Genomic DNA, 24055 nt, shown 5'->3' with positions numbered 1-24055 from the left:
GATAAGTGTATATACACAGAGGAAAAAATAAAACAATAATAGTTTTTTGGGGAATTTGTTGTTGTTTTTTTTACAGAAAATGGGGCGAGACAAATGGGGATGATGTTCAACAAACATCTCTGGCCAGACTCAAACCACGGTCACCATCTTGAACCCCTTTAGGACATATTTTGCATTTTAGCAAGTAATTTAACTATTATGTCTGATTCCTTCAAAGTCCTTAAATCTTAATGCAAGTGTAAGTGGGTGTATGTCTTAGTATGCGTCCTGGCAACATGTGATAGCAGCCTTTGTCGCACTGATACAAAACCTCTAAAAAGTGGTCGAGGTGGAGCTGATTAACGCTCTTTGAACCATTTATCTCCCTGATGCTCTCTCACTGAACCTGCCTCTTTCTGGTCCGAGTCAAACAAATAAAAAGACAAAGGGAATGAGAGAAAAGGGAAAATGAGAACAAGAACTGGAGAGAGGGGATATTATGGCCTTTCATGAAGATTGTCGCATGTTTGACATGAAAAGCCCTGAGAACTCAGGAAATTGGCTCGGCCTATTTTGGGTTAAGGAGCTCTGGGCATATCAGTGACTGAGGGATGAAATGAGAGAGGCCCCGAGGTGCATCTATAGATGGAGGGGAGGCAGACCAGTGGCAGCTTAGGTCAAAACTGGAAGAACAGCCATTTAACAAAATGAGTAACAAAACAAAGTGGATGTGAGAAAATACATCTGTTTGAGAGTCACTTGATCAGTACATTATCCAAAAGATAAATTTACAAGTAAGACTCAGAAACGACTTTTAACCCATCTAATCTGTGCTGTTGACAGAGATTAATATGTTTTATCTTAGTATGGAAATGTCCTCTGTAGGGTTGCAGGAGTCTACTTGTTTCGCTCTATAACATGGCATGATAATTGATATAGTACCTGTGCATGCACAATGCAGGTCTCCTAGTCAACTTTCTTTTTTATTCATTTTCCTAAATCCATTTTTTTTGTGCACTCCAGCTAATATCACTCAAACTGGTGTTGGTTTATTCATTTTCAGAACTGCATTTATCTTTATCGTTAATAATCATAAGACATTACTTTAAAAGCTCATAGCTGATGTAATTTTTAATCAGTAGTAAATGTAACATGCTATAGTGTTAAAATGTAAACCAATATCTTTTATATATATATAGTTATATGATATTTTCTGTCATGTATATATTTCAGTTTTTCTCTTCTTTAGGTTCAATCTAATTTTGCAAAAGTGCTTCCCAATCCAGCTCAAACAACTGTCACACAGTCACTTATACAGTCAATACAGTGTAGCGTGATACCTTGATACTGTTAAACCGCGACACATTCCAAGACAGTTATCATACAGTGAAAATCTCACAGAGTTGCATCCCTAGTCCTCTGTTTAACCGGGAATTTCCTATAAGTACTTCACTAAGAGCAAAAACTATCAACCTCCTTGTGGCACTAGAGGAAAAGTGAGGGGATCATAAAAGTCAGTAGGATTCATCCTCTGGGAACCGTGAATGTCTGTACAAAATGTGATGGTTATCCATCTAATAGTTGTTGGGACATCTCAGTCAGACCGAGTCAACTATTCTGGCATATTCCAGCTCATCAACACATTTTATATTAAGATCATTTTTTGTATAGTATACTTCTCCAATATTTTAACATGTCACCTAATGCATGTAATCACAAGCATTTAGCAATATTTACAGTAAATAGTGTTTTGCATCCATATTAGTCAATGCAATTTTGTTGACTGATTTGTGACTGCAATTCCTCGTCTTAACGTAAATGTATTCAGCACTAATGAACATCTTCGTTAATTAAAGCCCATTCATCAAAGAGTTACTGTAAAAAAAAAAAACGACCTCCTTTATGAAACACAAGCTGAAAGGCACCATTTTTGATTACCGAGCTACAGTAGGCATTTCTGTCCTGCTTCCATTTAATCAGTGCTCCCATTGATTCCCTGGATCAGCTGTCTGCAGTGATTCCGCACATAAAACCATCCAGTGTCTCTCTCTGTCCAATCCACCTTCTCATCTCTCCGTCTCTTCGTTCGTCTATCGGTCTATCCATCACAATCCACCTAAGACGCCTTTCCATGATGCCTCCGCTCTTACAGTAATCAGTTAAGCATCGGTGTGTGCGTGAAATAGCGACACACCCTCTCCCATAATGGGTTATGGAAGGAGGCCATTCAGGACAAAATCTGTCTCTCACTTTGGCCTCCGATCCTCCACATGGGCCCGGCATCACAGCAGGCTAACAGGATGGTAGCCAAACACACACACACACACACATGCACACATTCAGTAGTTCATATGCTGGCCCAGCACTCTCGAAGGGGATGGCAGAAATAATCAATGGGCACCTGACTGTGCATTGTCCCTGGCAAGATAAGGCCATGTTAGCTATGAATGAAATAAACTGGCATCAAATAAAAGTGAATGAGGGGTGAGAAATTGCACTTGGCTAGCTTTGACCTTGCCCTCTGATTTAGGGCAGGAGAAAATCGGGATAAAAAGAGATGTGAGTGGACGCAAAGGGAGCCGAATTCAGAGAGCAAATGTCTGCCTCAGGTGGGAGCACCGGGCGAGAAGGCACTAATAAGGAACGCTCGGACAAACTGAGGCAGTGATGCATGAAGGAAATGGAGGGAAGAGCTGAGTAAGTGTGGTAGATGTAAATGAGGAAAGCAAAGAGGCCTGTGCGCATTACTATCAAGCATTCATAGGCATGTGTGGAGGAAGTAGGACAGCGGTCACAGGAGGCTGGCGCTGGGCGTGGACAGCTGGCTCGCCCAGGTGGTGGCAGGCAGACTCAGAGTGGACACCTTCTGCCACTCCCATTTGGCGTCTGCCTTGCCACACTGATGCACACGTGCTGATGCTCCCAGAGCGCCACGCCTGCTGCAATTCAATGTGTCCATAAGGCTCCAAAATGGCGTCATGTGGGTATCATCCTCATGTACTGTACGATTGGCTAGAGCTGAAATCATCATTTAAATATCTGAATATCTTTAGTTAAGAATTTAACATCCATTAAGTAGTTAGGAGCTTTCACTCATACATCATGCTTTTCAGCAGCAGATCATATTTGTCCTGTTGACAAGGAATTGTACATGTGTGAATTTTCAGTTTCTTGAGTACTTTTCATCCATGTTGGCTTAAGAAAAGCTTTTGAATGTCTTTAGATTTTCGAGTGTCAGTTCCATCCATGGCGTTCGACCCTGTCCAATATGGAAACATAGAAACAATGAAAAGTTTCCCTATTTCATCAGTTTAAATAACAATAATTGAGAACATAGACTCACACAAACAAGCACTCCATCAATACACGATATTCTCTGCTTCCTGGACCATCTGACGCTGCACTTGCAGCCCATTCACCTCCACACTCAGACATATAATACATGTGCACCACTGTTCATAGCCCATGTATTAACCTTATCTATCGAGCTAACCTCAGACTAGCGGCCCTGTAGCCCGCGGCACTGCTGCCGATTGGTAACCAGCGATAAGGGAGAGCAGGGCTCACATATATTGTGCTCATTGGTTTGACTGGTTGTGTTAGCATGCAGTGTGGCACACGGGAGCACAAATGAGCGAACTGGTTCATCGATGTTAACATGAGCGCTTTCTTAACTGAGCCAGACTTCAGGAGAAGAGTTGTCCTACATTGTTTGGAAAGGGCTGGGTCGACTGTTCAAAAGAGATCAACTAACTGAGCCGATCTCCATCAGGAGACATACAAAAGACATACATGTCATTGTAGGTTTGTCCCAATACACAACTGCAGCCTCGTTGCTTTCTTTTTGTCTACTATCCTTGCAATCGAAGAATGAATAGACATCCATGTTCCGTGACAATAAGCCAGCACATCAAAGATAAAATGAAGACTGAAGCCAAGACTTCAGATTGCGATCTGTGGGACACTCCAGGGTCTCAAATACCACATTTTTATGCTGATAATATCAGGTAAAGCGGGACAGAGTGTGTGGAAAGCTGAACAGGCTACGCATGAGACTGGAAAACAGCACAAAGAGGTGAACAACATCAGCTGCGAAAGGCGTTGGCCCAGGCTTTAAAAACCGAGCAATCACATATTGCATTTATTTGCTGTCTGAGCGTACCTGCCCTCAGGCTTATCACACAGACAAAACACTCGTCATACTTAAATGTCTTCGACTTAAAAGCCTAAGATGGGTAATTTATATGTAAACGTATATAATATTAGAATTCATATTGATAATAGTAAAAACTGCATAACAACAGAGGAATTATTCAGTTACTGCAGCATTTCAATTTCTTCTCAGCACAGTATCAATCATCACAGCGTAAACTGTGCCACAACTTCTCATCACTGTCAAAGATGAGTAACCATCATTCAATTTCAGATGAGCCTCTCTCATTGTTACAAGGGCACATCAGTCCGCATCATCGGAGCTGATTCTGGGTCAATCCTCACCCCACTTCCTTATCCCCCCTCCTCATTTCTCTTCCCTCCCCCCTCATCTGCTCTGTCTGCTGCTCCATGGGGGGAGGTGGAGGCACATAAAAGAATCAAATTAGCTTCCTTTCCTACATTTCCATGACAGACGGCCTTGTCAAGGTCAGGGAGGTGCTAGCCAATGTCTGCTTAACTCCAATTACCTTCAACAAACACTGGCCAATAGGATAACAACTTGCTTTTTTTTTGATGGATGTTGTTAGCCAAAGCGCTTGTTATCACCATGTGAATGCCTTAAATCTGAAGAGTGTTAAGGGTATGTTCGGAGGTTAAATTGGGCCGGGCTGTCGGGGCTCAGAAGTACAACCTGGCTGTGCGCTCGTGTGACAGGCTTTTTGGCGTGTCCGAGGCACACCGGGCCTGCGTTTTCGCCAAGGTCCATGATGCACAGAGAGACTTTAACAAATCCGCTGAGCCCAGAGCTCACCCATCCAACACATTCGACTGACAGACCACAAACTATGTCGCAAAATTGATTTGGTGTGAGAATAAATTATGGCCGTGGCACTGGGACACCCAGTATGGATTCATGAAAAGATCAAAGATGGAAATGGAAAATTGGCAAAATAGAAAAAGAGCCCAAAATGTTCATATTTTGCTTTTATGTGAAATAAATGTATCATGCAAACCACGTGTGTTGTAACAAGTTTTTTTCCACGTGAAATACTGCTTTGCATATGATAAATATGTATCTATGTGAATATCACATTACAAGTGAAATTGATGCTTTCGAATGTCTTCTCTTTCATTTCATATGAGAAATATCTGAAGATCGCATGGGACTATGTGTGAATTATTCAAATACTGGTAGGTAAGATGAACAGGCCTAAATGACGTAAAAATAGACACCAAGTGCAACACGATAAACCACCCAGAATACTAAGGATACAGCATTTGTTTGTTTTGGTGGTTTATTTCGAGAATATAAAGGTTGCAAGTCAAACAAAGACACAGCAACCAAAACCTGTGGCTGTTTTCACCTTTTCCTTTCACAGACGGTGTACAGCACACACGGCCGAGCTGCAGACTGCTGCCATGACTCTGCTTGTCTGCCTGCCTCCCCGGAGGGCTGGTTAGCATTACCACCAGCCCAGCCTCCCACTCTGTCAGACAGCATTTAGCATGAGCGCTAATGTAGCCAGCCACCATGTTTGTCTGTCTGTAGGAATGTGAACTTAGCCAGGGGCTGGACACCTAGCTTTTTCTGTCGGGTACTTGCACACGTACACACATGTATTCTCCTGTATTGTGTGTGCAGAGGTGTATGAGGTTAGGTGATATATCAAAAAAAATGGGCTATGACCTCGGAATGATAATTATTAGTCTGCTGAATGTTGGAGCAGACAAGATAATGAGATACAGATACATTTGGTTAATGCTAATTTTCTACCAGAGAAGGTGTTTTTAAGCTAGCAGGCTGAGCTACCATGCTAATTATCTTAATGACTTGTACCATTCAGGACATCTTGAGTATTTCCAAGCACATGTTCCTTGCATCAAGTGCTTTTATGCACATTAAACACTTCCTGAATCAGTCTAAACAGCTCACGAGCTGATTTCACTGTTCAAATCTTGAGAATCACAATATAGTATTGTATATAGTATAATATAGCATAGTATTGATGACGTAAAAAACCTGCTCATACGTTGTCTTTTCTTTCTCAGTTGCTGTGAGAAGTAAATTACTAAATGCTGAAACTCATTAGCTTCTTTTCAACACTATACAAGATTGAGCAAAAAGTGTATACAGTCAAGCAAATGTTAAACATCATTGTCCAATACTTTTCTATTCATAATTATAAAATAAAAGTCTTATTTCTATCCATTTTATTTTTCAAAACAAGCAATAGTCAACTGCCATGCTAGCAACTCTCCAAATCTGTAGTAAAGGCACTGCTGTGAGCTAAATGCTAACAACAGCATGCTAAGCTAACATGCTATCACTGACAATTCTAACACGCTGATGTTGAGCAGGTATAACGTTTACTGTGTTAGCCCTTGAGGTTTAGCATGTTGGCATGCTAACATTTGCAAGTTAGCACTAAATACAAAGTGGCCTACTGCTGAAGCTGATGGGATTGTCTGAAGTTCTGCAGATATTTGGTCATAAACCGAAGTATTGGACAAACTAATTTAGAAAATAGATCATTTTGAGTTTGTCAGTTTATTTAGTGCTGAATTCAGCAGTTTTAAAGCCTCGTCCTGCTGTCGTCTGTCTCCATTCACGCACAACTAAACAAAACAAACTCAGAGACACAAACTCCAGCAGTGATTAAGCTACTTAGCACCGAAGGTGATTATGGGCCAGCTGGTCACACACACACACACACACACACACACACACACACACACACACACACACACCCCTCCATATCTGCACAACAGACTCTGACAGCATCTCTACTGAAGCATGCAGACAAACACATACTACACAGTCTGGCACAAATTCAGAAATCTCTATTCAACATCTACTATCTTGTCCATAATATCTACATTTCACCAAAATAAATCCAAAGCACGCTGTCCAGGAAGTGGCACAAGAGGCTAAATAAAATTCACTTACATTAATTCCGAAGGAAAAACATTATGATTAGGAATAAATCCATTTCAGATGGATGCAGAGACAGAAAGAGCACAGTAAAGCTCTTTCACAGAAACGCTGACCTGCCAACAGTGTGCAATGCTTCAGGAGACATTTCAGAGGCTGAGGAATGAAGTGTGTGTGTGTGTGTGTTTAAGAGTATGTTTAAAGAGGCACAAAAAAGATAAAGGGATTAATAAAATAGAGCAGGAGGAAGGGGGACTCTTGAATTTTACACTGCTTTCCTTACTTTACTGGCTAGTCGTGTTATAGTTCTAGTTGACAGTAAAATAGAGTGAATTAACTCTACACAAGTCTAGACACAACACCTGAGGGCCTCCATCTCTCTGTCACTTCCTCCCTCCGCGGGAATATGGCAAGCACGTGCAGCTGTGCCCAAATTATTCATACACACGATGCTCAGACATACACACGCAGGCAAACACACACACACACACACACACACACATGGATGCACCCATGCAGACACACACTGATTGCATGTTTGGCTAAGAGCTCGTATTTGCATGCTACAGTAGCCCCTTTGACAAGAGAAGAGACACTCGTTCCTTTTCCCCCTCCGCCCCCTTCTGTCCACCTCCCTCCTCTTTGATTTTTCTTTGTATTTGTTGCGTTGAATTGCAGGAAGCATCGCTCTTTTCACAAGAGGGAGAGCAGTTTATAAAACAAAGACGACATCACAAATTGACTGCAAAAACCTCTTTCTTTAGCCTTTCCTGTCTACCGTACTCTGAAAATATAGGCTGTTCTTCATCCCACATTTAGCCTCCAGTTCTCTGCCCTTGCTGCTCAGTGTGTCTTTATCTGTGTGTGTGTGTGTGTGTGTGTGTGTGTGTGTGTGTGTGTGTGTGTGTGTGTGTGTGTGTGTGTGTGTGTGTGTGTGTGTGTGCAAACTCAGCACAGAGCACAAAGACCTGCAGTGACATCAGACTCATTCACACTGTGTCCTCTGTCTATGCTCACCCGAGAGGTGCTCTGTTTAAAGGGCCTCTGCTACGCCTCATCCGCCCTCCCACCCACACACACACACACACACACACACACACAGATCCCCTGAGATTTCTAAGTGACCACAATAATGTCAAAACACACAAATTGGTTATATAGTTCATCAAAATATGCAGACCACAGACATGTAATCAAATCTCTAAAGAATGCTAAAGAATGAGGAAATTGACTATTTGCTGTGTTGATCATAAAAAAGGTTTTCTTGTGTCCAGGCAGCATGAAGGACAATAATTAGGCCTGTTTAGACGGCCAGCTCCAGCTGACATATGATGAGACCCTGATAACAGGAAAATGCAAATGCTCAAACTGGAGCGCCTTTCATTCATTGCTGAATTCAAATAAATACAGATCTGTGTGTGTGTGTGTGTGTGCGTGTGTGTGTGCGTGTGTGCGCGTGAGTGTGTGCGTGTTCATGTGCAAGAGTGGGCGAACGGGAGGTGGAAGGAGCTGGGGGGAGAGAAAGATGGTGACATTCCAGCATTTTTATCAGTTTTACACTTTATTTTTGCTCAAAGTGCAGACGCGCTTGAGCAAGAGGAAATAAAGTGATGAGGCCAAAGCTTTGAAGGAAGTTTGAGATGGCGTGGCGTCAGTTAGCACACTCGGGATCAACGTGTATTCTCATTCTTTTGTCAGGAACAGCCCGTCTTTGTCACAGAACATTAGAAAATGTGTTAGAAAGCAGACTTTAATTGCTGCTCTTATTCAGGCTACACAGCAGCAGCCTCATTCCTGAAGGGTTTATGAAAAAATGCCCCGGGGCTTAACTTCAAGTCCATTTTCTTTCAGTCTTCAGTCTGGCTCGTCAGCAGCTAGCACAGCAGGAAGTGCACAGGAAGTGTGGATGGTCCAGCGGCTGCCTTACAGGAAGTCATTCTGCAACAGCAGCACACCATTTGGGAGTGCTGATGCACTTAACACGGAGAAGTTCATCAACAGACCAGTCCCATAACTCATCGTAATACCAAAGTCGCTATCTGTTGAACACAAGCACCACAACGACAGTCACATCCTCTCAGGTAACCCAGTCAAACAGCTCTACTATACGCCTGCCATCAGATGTGTCAGTAAGAGGAGTTGTGTTAATGTTTGGGTAACCAGGATTAATGAGTGTAGCTCGGCAACCTCACTAACGTCTTTGTCTGTTTCACCTCTTCAGCCACAATCTGCTTATAAAGCCCATGAGCCTGTAGAGGCTGATTATGCAAAGGTGTCTACCGCCAGAAAACAGGTGAAAAGCACTTTGTACGATTCTTTTTAAGCCCATTACTGTCACAAACTGTTCTTGCCTTCTGAACATCACTTTGTCGCTTGGTTTAAACACGGATGACGTTCCTATCGGCTTTCAGGTTTTGTGTCAGAGGTTTCTTTCATCTTCCCTGCAGTGACACAAATGCGTATACAGTACATACAAGTGATTCTAGACAGGCAGCTTCTTCAGCACTCTTGCCACAAAAGACAGACACAGAACTGTTAGCTCTAATAGATTTGAAGGGCAACAACAACAAGAAAAAAAAAAAAAAAACATGTGACTAGCATGCCAGCATGAGGAGGAAGTGATGCACAGCTGCGGACGGCCAACTCGGGCGTGTGCTCTGCCATGTTTCCTGCTCATCTTCCCTCGGTTGAGGCCAAATCACTGTTTGGAAGCAAGTTCAACAGCGACCCCCGCCATCAAGGCAAACTGCTTTCACTTTCCCTGACCCGGCTAATACAAATCTGCGACAAGCTGCTCAATGAGGGGGATGAATGTTGAGACCAAGTGTAAGAATGCACTCATGAGATTACACTGCAGCACTACCCTGTGACCAGTACATACTGTATGATGATACACAAGTCTAAACACACACAATTTCCCACCAGAGTCCAGCCATTTTAAAGGCAACCCCCCGGGGAGGTGTGTAACCCAGACAGAGCCTGTGTGGCAAACTGTTAACACACACAGGAAACAGGCGAGACTGGTAGCCTACACAGGACATACGTCCAACAACAAAACACCACCTTCTTTTTTGTTGTTTTTTTTTAAACTCCCATTTAAAGTCTTTGTGTATCAGCTGTGAGGGCCCCTTCCGCAGTCGTATCCTGCTGCTCCCGTTTTGTTTTGAAGCCACTGTTTTGGTCATGGGGTTGGCAAAAAGTTTGCAACATTTTTGTGGATTCATGAAAAACTTTAGTGCCTCTGCAAAGCATTATTTTGGACTAGTCGATCATCTCGCTATCAGAGATCTAGAGAGTTCGAAGCTAAGCCTTTTGCTCAGCTGAGCTCCCATCGCCTTTAAGCCAAAATGCTCTGCGTCATGACTGTCCAAAATACTCTGATTCTCCAAATGTGGGGACTGAAAGAACGCTGAATATTTTATGCTCTATTTGCAGGACTTATTTTTTTCATTCAGCCTCATTACTGTCATCATCTTTAACCACAAATGTGTAAAACAATGACAACGATGGTGATTCCTCAGGCCATTTTTTGGCAACGGAGCTCAAATCCGACAGACAGGAAAGCCTTGAGGAGAAGTCTGCTAAGGTGAGAACATCGAGCAGCAGTCACAAGGTCAAAGACCACAACAGCTCTAAACAGATTTGTCTTTGTGTCTATTTATACACAGCTACGGAGGCTGACTTAGCACTTTGGTGAGAGAGTCGTTCGCCGGTTCTGAGATGAGCGAGTGGCCGGGCAGCAGAGAAACGGCAAGAGAAAGATCGATATCGATATGACATTTACACACTGCTCGTAATCCTCATGTCAAGTTACACCCAGCGCACATGCACGCACACAAAAGCTGAATTATTGACATTTATAGCAGCGTGTGCACACTCAGAGCCAGCCTTAACATAAAGCTTTCACTCTGGGGCCAATGCTGCACTTAACATAAGATCAACGAGAGGAGGAAGAGGAGGAGGAGGAGGAGGCAGCCTCGAGGTGAAGTGAAACTGCACATATGTCTGTGTGTGAGTGAGTGTGTCCGGGTATGAGTGTGTGTATGTGTGGAGGGGGGTAAAGTGGGTGAGACTGAGAAAATGTAGGAGTCATTTCATTCTTATAGCCTGTTTGCATCAGACCAAGCTTATGGTGTAAGTGAAAGCAGCCACATAAAGATGAAACAGGCACTTAGCGGGGAGTTACATTACATGCATCTTGTTGTGTTTGACTTGAATGCAATGCAGTACTATTGCCTGTGTGTGTGTGTGAGTGTGTGTCTGTACATGTGTGTATGTCATATCCACCTTCATTCCTCAGGCAGTCAGGTCTGAATGCAGGATTGTGGGTCAAGTCACTGGTTATACAGACATTGTTTTGGGAGGGCAGTGCAGACATTCAGGAAATGGATGCTGGCGGTTCAGACTGAGTGTGTGTGTGAGTGTGTGTCTGTGTGTGTGTGTTGGTTTGCCCTCACGCCAACCTCATTGCCCTCCAAATGCATACTCACACACACACACACACACACACACACACACACATAGTCTTATGCAGCCTGCCTGAGGGCTGCACAACATGGGAGCAATTAAACACCATCCTCTCTTATCAGCTACAGACTTTCTCAGGACACACAAAAAGATGCTCGGCGGTCATTGGGAAAACCGTCGCTTATACGGCAGGAAGTTATCCCCCTCCGTGTGTTTATTTGTGGGCTTCCCATTTCCTGTCAAACACACAAGCACTTTTTGCGGCACCCACAAGGCATGTAAATACACACAGAGATCACACATGATGAGAGGGAGCAGGGCTAGCTCGCCCACCAGCGGAGTCATGTAATTACACGAACTCCGCTTAATTACAACGTGAAGCTCGTGCCAATAAAACCGATTTAAAAGGTGCTGATGTGATTAAAATGCATGGCCCTCTTTTGCGGAGGTAAAAGCGAGGCTGAAAATGAGGTGGCACAGCGATGATCGTGTCGATGTTGCATCACCAAAGACGAAGGAGACAGCTAAACACGCAGGCGTACGTCTGGTGCGTGTAGTGATATCTGTCACCTTCACTCATTCAGTTACACGCCGTCGACAAGCCTCCGAGTTGCTCCCCAGACTTTAATCAATAACTTCAGTTGAGCAGCAGCCACCAGCTGTCTCTGTGGCTTCTCTTTTCACCTCCTCCCTTTGCTTTTTTTTTTGTCAGCACCTCCTTCCCCGCTTCCTGTTACAGTTGACGCTGTGAGCAAGCACAAAGGAGACTCACTCAGCGGATGATTGACAAGCTGCTCTGAAACCTCCCCTGGGGAAATGGGGCCATCGGTGGAAAGGTTCATCTTAAAAGGCTGCTCAACCCCCACTAAGTCCAATCAATGGTTCCCAAACTAGGGTTGGAGGACCACAATAGGGTCACTGATGATGAATGGTTCATTTTCACTCTTACTTTGATGCAGTTGCTTTACAGTAAGAGGGTGTGAGGATGCCCATTTTGAACGCGGGATTGCCAAAGTTTTATTCTTTGCATCAGTACCACACAATGGGAGAACAACCCTCTCATAAAGGACTGTCAGTGCGACCAACTGGGACTGGGAGGGTCTGAGTTAGAGGACAGTGGCTCTGTCAGACCACCGGCTCTGCCTCAGCACACTGCAAAATGAATACAGGCGCAGCCCCCAATCACACTCGAGCCACGCCGTCCAGTTTTACAGGCACCCCGTGCAGGCACATGCACATTTCTACGATCTCTTTCAACCAGCGTTTCCATCGATGGGCTGCTAACATCTCCTGATAGGAATCCAAAAAAAGCCGCCGTGCTGCCTGAGCTTTTGGGTGCAATTCCAACAAAGGCAGTGAATGACACAGCTCTGAAGGAGACCATCTCTTTGTGCTCGATTCATTTGCAGAGGCAGGATGATATTACACACACAAAAAAAAAAAAAAAAAAAAAGCACCACATGCCTCTGCTTTTCACACCCTGCTTATGGAGCAGGCTCAGCCATGCACATGTAAGGTGTTCACTAGACACGGTCAGGATAAGGTGAGACTGCAGGTAGCTGCCTGTGAGAATAATAATAGAAAATTTGGTTTGGAGAGAAACGCCCATTCTCCTCCCTGCACCTGGCTGCAGCTGCCCTTCACTTCACAATGTTAAACCCCGCTGCTTCACATGAAACAGACTGGAGCTGCGGGGAACTTATGCCCCCCAACATGGAAACAGTCCTGTGGAGACTATGGCACATGCTTTGCCTCATCAATACTGTGCAGAGCACCACCCATGTCTTACAAAACAAGGTGTAATACTCATCTCCGTAGCTGTGAAACCTGCTGTGTCCTACAATGAGAAGAGGCATGGAGGAGCGTGAATGGGGAAATAAGAGTGTAAGTGCGCGGGCTGGTTTTAATTGATCGCCAGGAGGCTCAGACACAATGTGGTCTGCAAAGGTCGGCAGATTTCCAGCAGACAGACGTCGGAGGCTTACCTCAACGCAACCTTCACACAGCAGTCGCCCTGGCTCGCCATTGTCGCTTTCAAGCTTCGCCGACGGGACGTGGAGGGTTTCGGCCGAGTTGGGGTGTCTGCGGGGGTAAAACCGTGCGGGGCTGCGGCGGTGCGGGGTGTCTCAGGTCAGCGGGAGCAGCCGTCAAGACCTGCCGGCGGAGAGCTGCCTCATCGGGACTCCTCCTGTCTGCTTCTCCTCCGCGGTGGCGGCGGTCATGTCTGTCTCGCTGGTGTTTGTCACATCGCAGAGTTTAAGCCGCTTTTTTTTTTCTTTCTTTTTTCTTTCCGTGCTCTGTTTCAGCCGCTACATCCTGTTTAAAGTGCGTATGAGCGAAGCATATGAGCGCTCCTCAGATAACACTGCTGCTCTCACACAGACCAGATCACGTTGAAGCGGCGCTGAGAGCGTAAAGTGGAGGGGGTGGTGCTGCCTTCAGGGGCTGTCGGAAACAGCGGATTCACCTTTGGAGCGTTTGTGTGTGTGTGGGGGGGAGCTATGGCCTCTGCAGAATCAATACCTTCCGACTACCAGTGCACTACAGAGGGATAATTACACCCATAAATAAGATTATAAAATGATACGTGAACAAATGTACTAGTCTGGTACTGATAGATTCAATGCTGGCTCAGCTGCTAAGTAATATGCACATGAAAGCGTTTCCAAAACAATAACTATGTGTCTTATGGGCACACAAATGTACAGGAGGAGGAAGCATTCAAGATTGTTTACTTAAAGGCATATTCCATAAAGTTGGGGGCCTCCTCAGAGAAGAATTAAAGGTCCCATATTATGGTAATTTTTCATAACATTTCATATTTGTTTTTGGAGGTCCAGCTAGATTTAGATTTACGTGGTTTAATGTTCAAACGCCCATTATTTCTCTTATACCAGACATGGCCGCCGCAGCAGGTGTTTTCAGCCTCTGTCCAAACGCTCCGTTTTTAAAAGAACTGAACAATCTGTTGCTTTGCTCTCGCCTTTCGCATCTTTGTGTTACCAGGAGCTGGCGTTACTGAGGGAAACACAAAGTCGGAGTGGATTCAGGGGGTTTTCAGTGGTTGGCTTCAGTCTCCTGAAGGGTTGGAGGAGGTCACATGATCAACAGATCCCCTTATGACATCATAAAGGGAGTCAAAGCTAAACAGCGCTTTTCACATATGTTTACTCAAAGATGGAGCAAGAGAAAAGGAGAGAGAACAGGTTGGAAGGATGGAGATAAACTGATTATTAGTATGGGTCAAGTTCCAAAAACACTGGATCCTACATTTCCCATCATGCAGCAGGATAGTGTCCCTCATTAGACCATAAGCGCCCACTTCATTCAAACTCAAGGCCACGAAAGACTTTTTACAGTTTGTGTAGTAGCCTCACAGTCCTCTTGACAAATGAACTGAACTCATTGTGTAAAATCAGTGGAGTGCCTTAAGTCCTGCATTGTAAGTCTTGCATAAGTAAAAATAAAAGTATTCATTTTCAGGCAGGATAATCCTTCTTAATGGTGTAGTATTATATATTATAATGGTGGTTCTTACTTGTGCATTGATGTGTAAACAGCATTTTAAGCTTGCAGCTGGTCATAGCTGAGCAACTATTATATATGTAGCCTACCTATATTACATACTCTTGGGTATGGGTTTAATCCAGTGTATCATATTTTAATAGTCTGATTACATGTTTTAATTTAGTAGGCTACAATATTTGCCTGTGCATCAAAATGTGCTAAAATAAAGTAGCACTTCAAAATTTGTACGTGTAAATGGTGTTAGTTAAATTCCACCACTGCAAAATGGTGAAATGAATTGAGGAACAAATGTTGTTCTCCTTAACTGAACTGCACCTGCACCTGAATTGTGATGTGCACAATTATGACTATACGATAATACGAGGAGTCCCTGAAAGCGGCATAATCGCAGTAGATTGACACACGGTTCAGCCAATTGCTGAGCTAGCCCCGCCTTCATTGAACATGAGAGACCAATCAGCGGGCTGGACGGGCCTCTGTGTCCCCGCCCAGGGACGCACCCACACCGGGCAGTAAAGATTATAAACCTACAGCACCCTGACTGCCAGCGGCGACATCTGAGGCCCGTTAAACTGCCATGAACAGAGGGAGACTGTTCCCATGACGGAGAGGAGGGGCCACCGCTTTAAACACCTTGAGGTCAAAGGCTGAAACTCATGCAGAGGTTATTATGTCCTCGTAGAGGATGGAGTTAATTTGCTCTGGTTTGAATGGGAAGTTAAACTTTGCTCACTTCCCTCTCCAGCTGAGTCAGATTTCTTCAAAAGAGGAAACTGAAATCCTTTCTCTTAGTTGAGTCAAACAGACATGATGCCTATTACTCAGTTTTTCCTCTCCCTCTATGCTCTCTTTACTCTGGATCTATACCTCCAAATTTTGCCTAATTACCCCCCTGTTTCCTCTAACATCCTGATACAGCCACGTTTCTGTTGGACTACTTCAAATGATCTATGCAAAGTGATTCCACCTCATGTTTAGAGCCACTACAGCTGTCAGTGATGCTGGCAGTGTTTTCCACTTGGCAGGATTCACATCTAACTCTTGCAGAGAAAACTGCAGCTTTTCCAAATACTCATCCTCCTCATTATTTATGACTCATGACAAACCGTTGACAGTCATATCTGAACTGCAGCAAGTTATTTCCCAATGTAACACAAACACAGCTGGCTTAATTTCACAGCTCCAGAAGCATGATTCAGTTCGACTGTATGGAAGCCGGCTCAGCCAACTGTGTGGTGGTGAATAACAAACACTGTTGTCTGTGTGGATGCAGGAAAAAAAAACTCTGCACAGTCACAGTCAACAATCACTTTTATGTAATGAAACACAGTCAGTGAATGTTGCATGAACTATAAACCCATTCTGTGTGCACAGAGGAGCTTATAACTCCAACCATGTGTGTTGGTGTGTGTGTGTGTGTGTGTGTGTTGGTGTCCCGAGGACCAGGTGGCGATGTTAGTGCTGCACAGGCGACGTTACCCCAGAAGCAGTCCTGGATTCCACACAAGATTAACATCCAGTTATGAGGATAAAGCAACAATCCTCCTAGGTCTGCTGGGAACCTGCCACCAGGCACCACAACTGGGACAACAAAACACACAAACAAGGGTGGTGCACACACTAACACACACTCACCTTATTCCGTCTGGTGAACTTTTAAGACCAACTCATGCGAACTATTACATAATTAGGCTGCACTTAAGTCCCTTTCATTCCTCTTCGGGCATGTTTACAGTTTTCAAATCCACCCTGGCTGATTTTGCCCTGTATACCACCTCCTCCTCACCACTTTGTAATGTAAAAAAGCACATTTCATAACCGTGTGGGTTCTAAAACCCTGAAGATGTTTTAATATTGCAATTGCCAAACTGCAGCATAATCCCTATATTTAGGGCTACACGTAGTCAAAACAGCACCCCAATTACATAAGAGGCGTTCAAATACAATCACTCCAGCCGCCCTCGGGTTCAGTCAGTCACGGTGAAATTAGCAATTCACACTTGGCACACACACACACACACACGCACATACATAAATACAAATCAGGAATCTTACTTGATGGTCGTTTTTATCGTTTCTGCAGCATGGGATTATATGTCACATAATCTTTCTGTGGCTTTTTTTCAAATGTTGAATTTCTCATTTTGAAATAAATCATATTTTATTGCCCCACTGGTGGATAATGCACAAAAACATAAATCATCCACTGCCAAATTTCCAACACGAGCAGGCTTATCCTACCATATATACAGTATGATGTATATCCCACATATATCAGCCTTGTGTGTTAAAATAAGCAAAAAGAAGATAAGATGCATTCAATGCCAGTGAAGGCCAATGTTCGCTTTCACTTTTTCTTTTTTCAGTGAAAAAGACTAAAGCGGAGACAGAGGGAGGGAGATGGAAGATGAAACTGCACCCTAATGTATTCTCCATCCTTATTCTTTGATGTGTCTATAATCCCTCACATGCATTTTCTATATTTGGCTTTGAAGCTCCATAAACGAATCTCCCATTCTTTACCGTAACAGAACGGCTTGAATTGGCCAGGATTACACAAACACACATTTGAAGACTCACCGGCTGGCAGAGAAAGAGGTGCATCGCCAGACTGAACAATTGTTCACTTTTATTTTATTTTTTGCCTCATGTCTGTACGTCTCTGGCTGAGTCTGCTAAGTGCGTGCACAGATGTTTGATGGTGTCTGTGTTTTATGTTTGCATACGTGTGACACAGGACCTGCTCATGTGGGTTCAGATTAATGTGTGTCAGCTGCAGTCACATAAAGCGGAGCAGGTCCTTGCCAGTTCTTGGCAGCACTGGACCCCCCGTAGTGCTTTGTCCCATCACCCTGCAGAGCTCAGCTTTCACGGCTCACAGTGGAAGTATCGAAAGTATGTCATTTTCTAAAATACGGTTATTCGTTTTCATGCCCACAGTTAGATGAGAAGATTGATTTCACTCTTGTATCGGATCCATTAAACGTAAGGCTACATCCTGTTAGCTTAGCTTAGCATAAAGACTGTAAATGGGAAACAACAGGCCTCATGCTGTCCAAATGTATCAAAATCCACATACAAGCACCTCTGACGGTAATTTATATCTTGTTTGTTTGATCCTGAAATCTTCTGTGTCAGTAAGGTTAGCAAGCAACTAAAGGAGGCTGTACCTAACCAAAAAATAGCCCCACACACAACCACCAGAAAACCTCTTATTGGCATTTATTTTGTTTTAATTAGTGAGCGTTAGGGCTGCTGGCTCATTTTGTCACCTTAAAATCAAGCCAGGCTAGTTGTTTCCTCCACTATCCATTTGTTCGATAAGCTAACCAGCAGTTGACTATGTCCTTTTATTTAGCAACAGATATAAGAGTGGTATCAATTTTCTCATCTAATGCTCTGCAAGATGGTGAATAAGTGTATTAACCCACATTTTTTAAACTATTGTAGGTGATGTAATCTTTAAGACAAATTAACACAGCAATAACTAATCAGTTAAGTAAATTGAATCAGTTGCAGAAGTCAAAGGGAATTTAAACTGTATCCTGATAATATGCAGTTTGATATTGTTCTCTGATATTATATTGAGGAAATCTTACAGGTCTACCCCCCCCCCCCCCCCCCCCCCCCTTCATGTCACTTTGTGTTTAACATGTAGGACTATATACTGAACTGGTGCATGAAGCCTGCGTGAGCCCAGAGGAGCCTGTGTGTGGATCATACATGTAGTCACACACACACATCACCAGTCACAGAGGGATGTAATGGTGGTCAGCGATCGGTAATGAATCATGAGCATGATCCCCTGTAGAGAAGACCTACATTCCAGCTTCCTTCCCCAGGGCACACGCTGACCCACGCTTTGCTCCGTTTCTGCCCGGGCTCTGATGCTTCCTGCTGGGCTGTGATGGGGCGGCTGGGGTCAAGTCTGGAGGGTGGAGGCGGGCTCATAGTGGATGCTGTAGCCTCGGGGGGGTTTAGAGAGGTAGTGGCGCTCATTGACTGGGTTACTGCTGCATCACAGGGCGTGTGTGTGTGTGTGTGTGTGTGTGTGTGTGTGTGTGTGTGTGTGTGTGTGTGCGTTTCTATTCTTATTGGGACAGTTTCCGGTATTAACACGATCTTGTTGGAACAAGTTACTCATCATGGGGGCCAAAGCTCCTAATGGGGCAAAATGTAACTTCTGAAGTCCTGGTTAAGGTTGGGGGTCAGGTGTGGATTGAGGCTATGTTAAGGTTTAGGGTAGGCATGTCAACAGTGAATGGAAGTCAATAGAATGTCCTGATAAGTATAGCTGCACAAACTTTATGTGTGAGTGTGAGAAAGAGAGAGAGAGAGATGAGAGGAGGTCGTCAACAAGGAGTGGTTGTTCTTTGGTCCCCTGCCTCGAGCCCATTGCATGCTTTTACTCACACGTTCACAAAAGACTAATAGAGTCCATCTGTGACAGCTGCCCCCCCCCCACAGCTCCGGGAACAAGCTGCCCCGACTTCTTTAAACATAGAATATAACAGTTTGTAAAAGTTTGGTAATCGTTCTGTACACACACACAAAGTACATGAGGGTGGAATATATAATACTTATGCAAATTCACGTTAGTAAAAGTTTCCTCAAATTTGTAATTAAGGGGGAAAAAATCCACTTCCTGAAATAAAACTAAACAAAATTTGAGCTGAATCTGGTTGATGAAAGTACGATCACAGGCTAATGTCAGTGACTCACTCGAGTAGCGATATGTCAATGAATAGGTATAATTACCTAATTAATTATTTCATGTGCTCTGTCATTTTACTCCGTCACCTACCCTCTCATCTCTCTGAGGGCATCCTGCGCCTCGTTTCTATGGAAACAGCTTCTGAAGAGGGTAGGCAGAAAGGGACAGGAAGAGATGCTGAAATGGCAGAAAAAGCCTCTTTGTGCTCTCAAAGGCTCTCAGAGCAAAGACGCCTAAAGGCAGTACATGGGGTTAATCACACACACATATGCACAACCTCAGCCTCAGGCAAAGCGATAGATCCTGTAAGGATCATCAGCAGACTCCTGAACTTCTCTTGAAACCAAGAGCCCAAAAAATAACTTTTACTAGGACCCACAGTTTTTACTCTTATTTCAATGTTTTCTGTGTGCAGAGGATTTCTGTAGTAAAACAGACGTATTTATTTCATCTGTATATCTACTGTAATTGAACAGACCAGTGTCACGAGGGTCTCGCTCATGATTTACTATCTTTTAGCTGTTACGGATCATTATAGTTTACGTGTCCACTTAGAGAGCTGCAACTAAGAGAGCTGTTTGATCACATTATGCATTCATAGAACAAACTCAGGCATGCACACACACAATATAAAAACATAAAGCATAAAACTTAACCTCTTTCTCGTCTACAAGCATCACACAAAGACGCACGCACACACCCTTACACGCACACATGAAATCTCACTTCATTTTGTAAAGAAAATTGGATTGCTGCGGCCGGATAACTTGATTATAAACAGCCTCCCTCTCACTCCGGGGTGGTATTACTTAATAAAGCTAAGTGCATTGACACGCTAGTGCACACGCTCACACACACACAAAGACACATGCACACACACCGCTGCAGATGTATATTTCAAGCTATTACATGAACTAAATCAACATAAAAAAAGAAATAACTGGGACTTAACAAAAACGAGCAAACATCACAGACATGTCTGAGGAAAGATTATGGATTATAGGTAAAAAAATCGGGCAGCAAAACATTATGTAGTCAGTAAGGGGCTTTGTGCTATTAAGTATTAGCTGATTGAGATCTGAAAGCAACCCAAAGGTCAAATATGTAGGCATCAGGCATGTGAAAGGGTTTCTTTGAGTGAGTACATTCGTGTGTTGACACAGCGCAGCATTATGTGGGCCAGAACTGAGAACAAAAAAATGGAAAAACACCATTTGACAGCTGAATGTGTTACCTTACAGATAGCAGCACAATTTAACCAGTGTGCTGTGTGTGAAATGCATTGGAAACAATGTGACTAACAAATACATTGATATAATAATTTAATGTTGCTGAAATAAGCGCAGCAGATGTGAGGTTTATCTATTATGAGGATCATGAACACACACACACACGCACAATGAACACATTTTATATAAATAAAGGTGAACAATAGCATCAGACAGAGAGGGAAGAAAATGTCGCATCCTCCTACAATAGCTTGTGGGTTTATGGGACACTAAATTTCAGAGGGAAATACTGCAAAGTTTACTACATTTATCTGGCAGCTATACTGCATCGATATAGATTTCACATACAAAACACCATCATCAACTTTTAAAATGTGATGCATTGTTAAAGATTAAACCACCCAGTATATAAAGGGGTTACAGTACACATTAAAATGCTGACACATGCAACAGTAATAATACCGATCCAACAATATAACTGGGGCATTTTGCACAAGATAATTAGTGCTTTTACTTTTGACACTTGATTACTTCATAAGAACATTAACCAATTTAGGATTTGTCTGAAGGGTGATTTGGGGCAAAGTGGGAAACAGATTTGAGAACATGTGACATGGTGACGTTACACTGAAGCTCTGTAGCTCCATCTGCTGTTAGACTGTAGTACATACAGTAAGTAAGTTGTTACACTGGGCGTCTCGTTCCATCATGTAATGTAAGCAATTATCCAAAAAGGGGTCAGGCTGAGGGGAAGAAGTCAGACGGTCAGAGTACATGTTGTGTGTGTATACTGTATAGCTACTGTTTATTTATCTCCTTTCTTTTCCTATTTATCTATCTATTTGTTTTAATCCTGAAGGCGAAAGGGCAAAGCAAGAATTTCATTGTGCAGTGAAACATGTTTTTTATCTGTACATATGAGAATAAAAAGAATGGACTGAATTGAGGAAGAGAATAAGGCTGAAGCACAGTAGATGGGAATGAGTGGACATGAGCTGGTGTATATATTTATACACTGCAGGGCTGATGAGGGGAATGTGGGAAGCAGGGAGGTAGGCAGTGAGGTCAGGTGATGGGTAATGCTGGAAAAGGGTTTACTGCAGGGCAAGAGGGAGTGGCTGGATCTGACAAGAGAGTTGGTATGTGGCAGGGGAAAAAAAACAGAGCACACGTGAATGTGCGAGCAGGAGTTGGCTGGAGCTCAGTCACCCCACCTCTTACATCACAAGATTCAAGATTTTTATTGTCACTCCAGTTGTACAAGTACGAGGACTGGTGAGCATCAGAGCCACTGTCCAGGACGAAACAACCAAGATCCAGAAATACATCAGTGCTCAGTGAATACCTGAAACAATCCACCACATAATAGCAGAGTGTGAGAAGCAGGCAGGGACAGCGTTCATGGGACGCCATAACCAAGTGGCTGCTATAGTGTACAGGAACATCTGCACTGAGTATGGGCTGGAAGTCGGTTGAGCTGACCGAGCTAAGCTCCACATCCAGACTGACAGACTGGTGATGTCTAACCAACCTGACATCCTGCTGATTGACAAACAGCAGAGGAAGGCAGCGGCGAGAGACGTAGCAACCCCGAGCGACGGCAACGTCAGGAAGAAGGAACACGAGAAGCTTGAAAAGTACCAAGTGCTGAAAGAGGAGCCGGGAAAGATGTGGGGAGTAAAGGCAACAGTGGTGCCAGAGGTGATGGGAGCACTGGGGCCTGTGACCCACAAACTGGCAGAGTGGCTGCAGCAGGTTCCAGGTACGACACCTGAGGTCTCTGTCCGGAGGAACACAATCCTAGGAACAGCTAAGACACTGAGCAGAACCCTCAAACTCTTGAGGATATGCTTGAGGAAGACGCGCCATCGGCCTGAGAGTAAATAAAAAGAGCATATACAATCAGTAATCAATTATTACACAGATTGTTAGCTTGTCTGCGCTGGGCATTGTGGGGCATCCAGCCCAATAGCATTAATTACCTCTGCACAATAACTTATAGCACTGGCATGCCTTGCAACAAATCACATGATTCTTTATGAACTAGAAAATTAGAAAACCCAATTGCATTAGTTTAAATACACAGTTAAAGGACTTTCTGAATCCAAGATGCTGCATCATCTTTGCCATAACTGAGTAGGGGAAGCAGTAGCCTATGGGACCCCCGTGCTCTGTAACATAAAGTCAGTGCTGGAGCTACAACATTTGCTCCTGGTCTCAACCTTCTTATCGCTGCCCTGCAAAGTAAATGTATACACACATAATAATCATAATTATATTGATTAAATTAGTTAGAAGTATAAACGTGTGGGGGGGGGCAAATCGTGTCGATGTGAGATTGTGTGCATGCATGTGTTCCTAATAATATAACACTGTAAGCCTCCCTCTTTCTCCCGGTATCTCTTTGTCTGGACTATAGTCATGGTTATCAGATGGTTATATTGTCTGTCTGTGTCTCCTCATGTGGGCATATGAGGATCATATCATGACAAACTCATTCGATTCATCTTTTGCAATTAAAACATGAAACCTGAAGTAGGTCTGGCCCAACACACGTCCTAGCTGAAAGGGTTCCCAACATTTTATCAGAAAGAAAAAGAAATAAATGATGAGATAGAATAGAGGAAGGTGATTAAGAGACTGTGGCCCTGAAAGTAAAAGGAGAATAGCCTCGCTCGCCACCCGTGTTACTCTACTCTGCGGATCTTTTGACCATTAATCATTCATCCTTCATTCTGTGAAGACCACAGCCTCCCCTGGAGAGGAAACACTCTGCCACATGATACAGAAACACACTGGGAAACCACTTAAGGCTGTTATGGTCCTCATTAAGCCCGTGCGTGGAGAGTGGTGACTTCTGTGGTGATATTTCTGATGTTTAGTTCCCTACAGAGAAGCTTCCATTGAGGGATTTAAAGGATGTGGACTTTGTCAGTTTTTGAAGGAGAGACTAAAAGCTGTAATCTGTCCACTCTTTAACAGGTTTATAGAAGAAAGAAAGTTTTTTACTCCACTTTTTTTTAGAGCATTTCACAAACTCTTACTCCCGCC

General features: G+C 43.6%; 1 protein-coding gene across 1 annotated transcript in view; it reads right to left on the bottom strand.

Moving 5' to 3' along the window:
* The window catches only part of kif21b (kinesin family member 21B), a 55224-nt gene extending 41390 nt beyond the window's left edge, over positions 1–13834 (bottom strand). The window contains exon 1 of the mRNA XM_070840130.1: positions 13519–13834. Coding sequence (XP_070696231.1) covers positions 13519–13559 — 41 coding nt within the window. The 5' untranslated portion in view covers positions 13560–13834. The remainder of the gene's footprint in view (positions 1–13518) is intronic.
* Between the last annotated feature and the right edge of the window lie 10221 nt (positions 13835–24055).

Source organism: Pempheris klunzingeri, chromosome 2, assembly GCF_042242105.1.
Source record: "Pempheris klunzingeri isolate RE-2024b chromosome 2, fPemKlu1.hap1, whole genome shotgun sequence".
Taxonomy (NCBI): domain Eukaryota; kingdom Metazoa; phylum Chordata; class Actinopteri; order Acropomatiformes; family Pempheridae; genus Pempheris; species Pempheris klunzingeri.
This window is presented reverse-complemented; position numbering and strand designations above follow the sequence as displayed.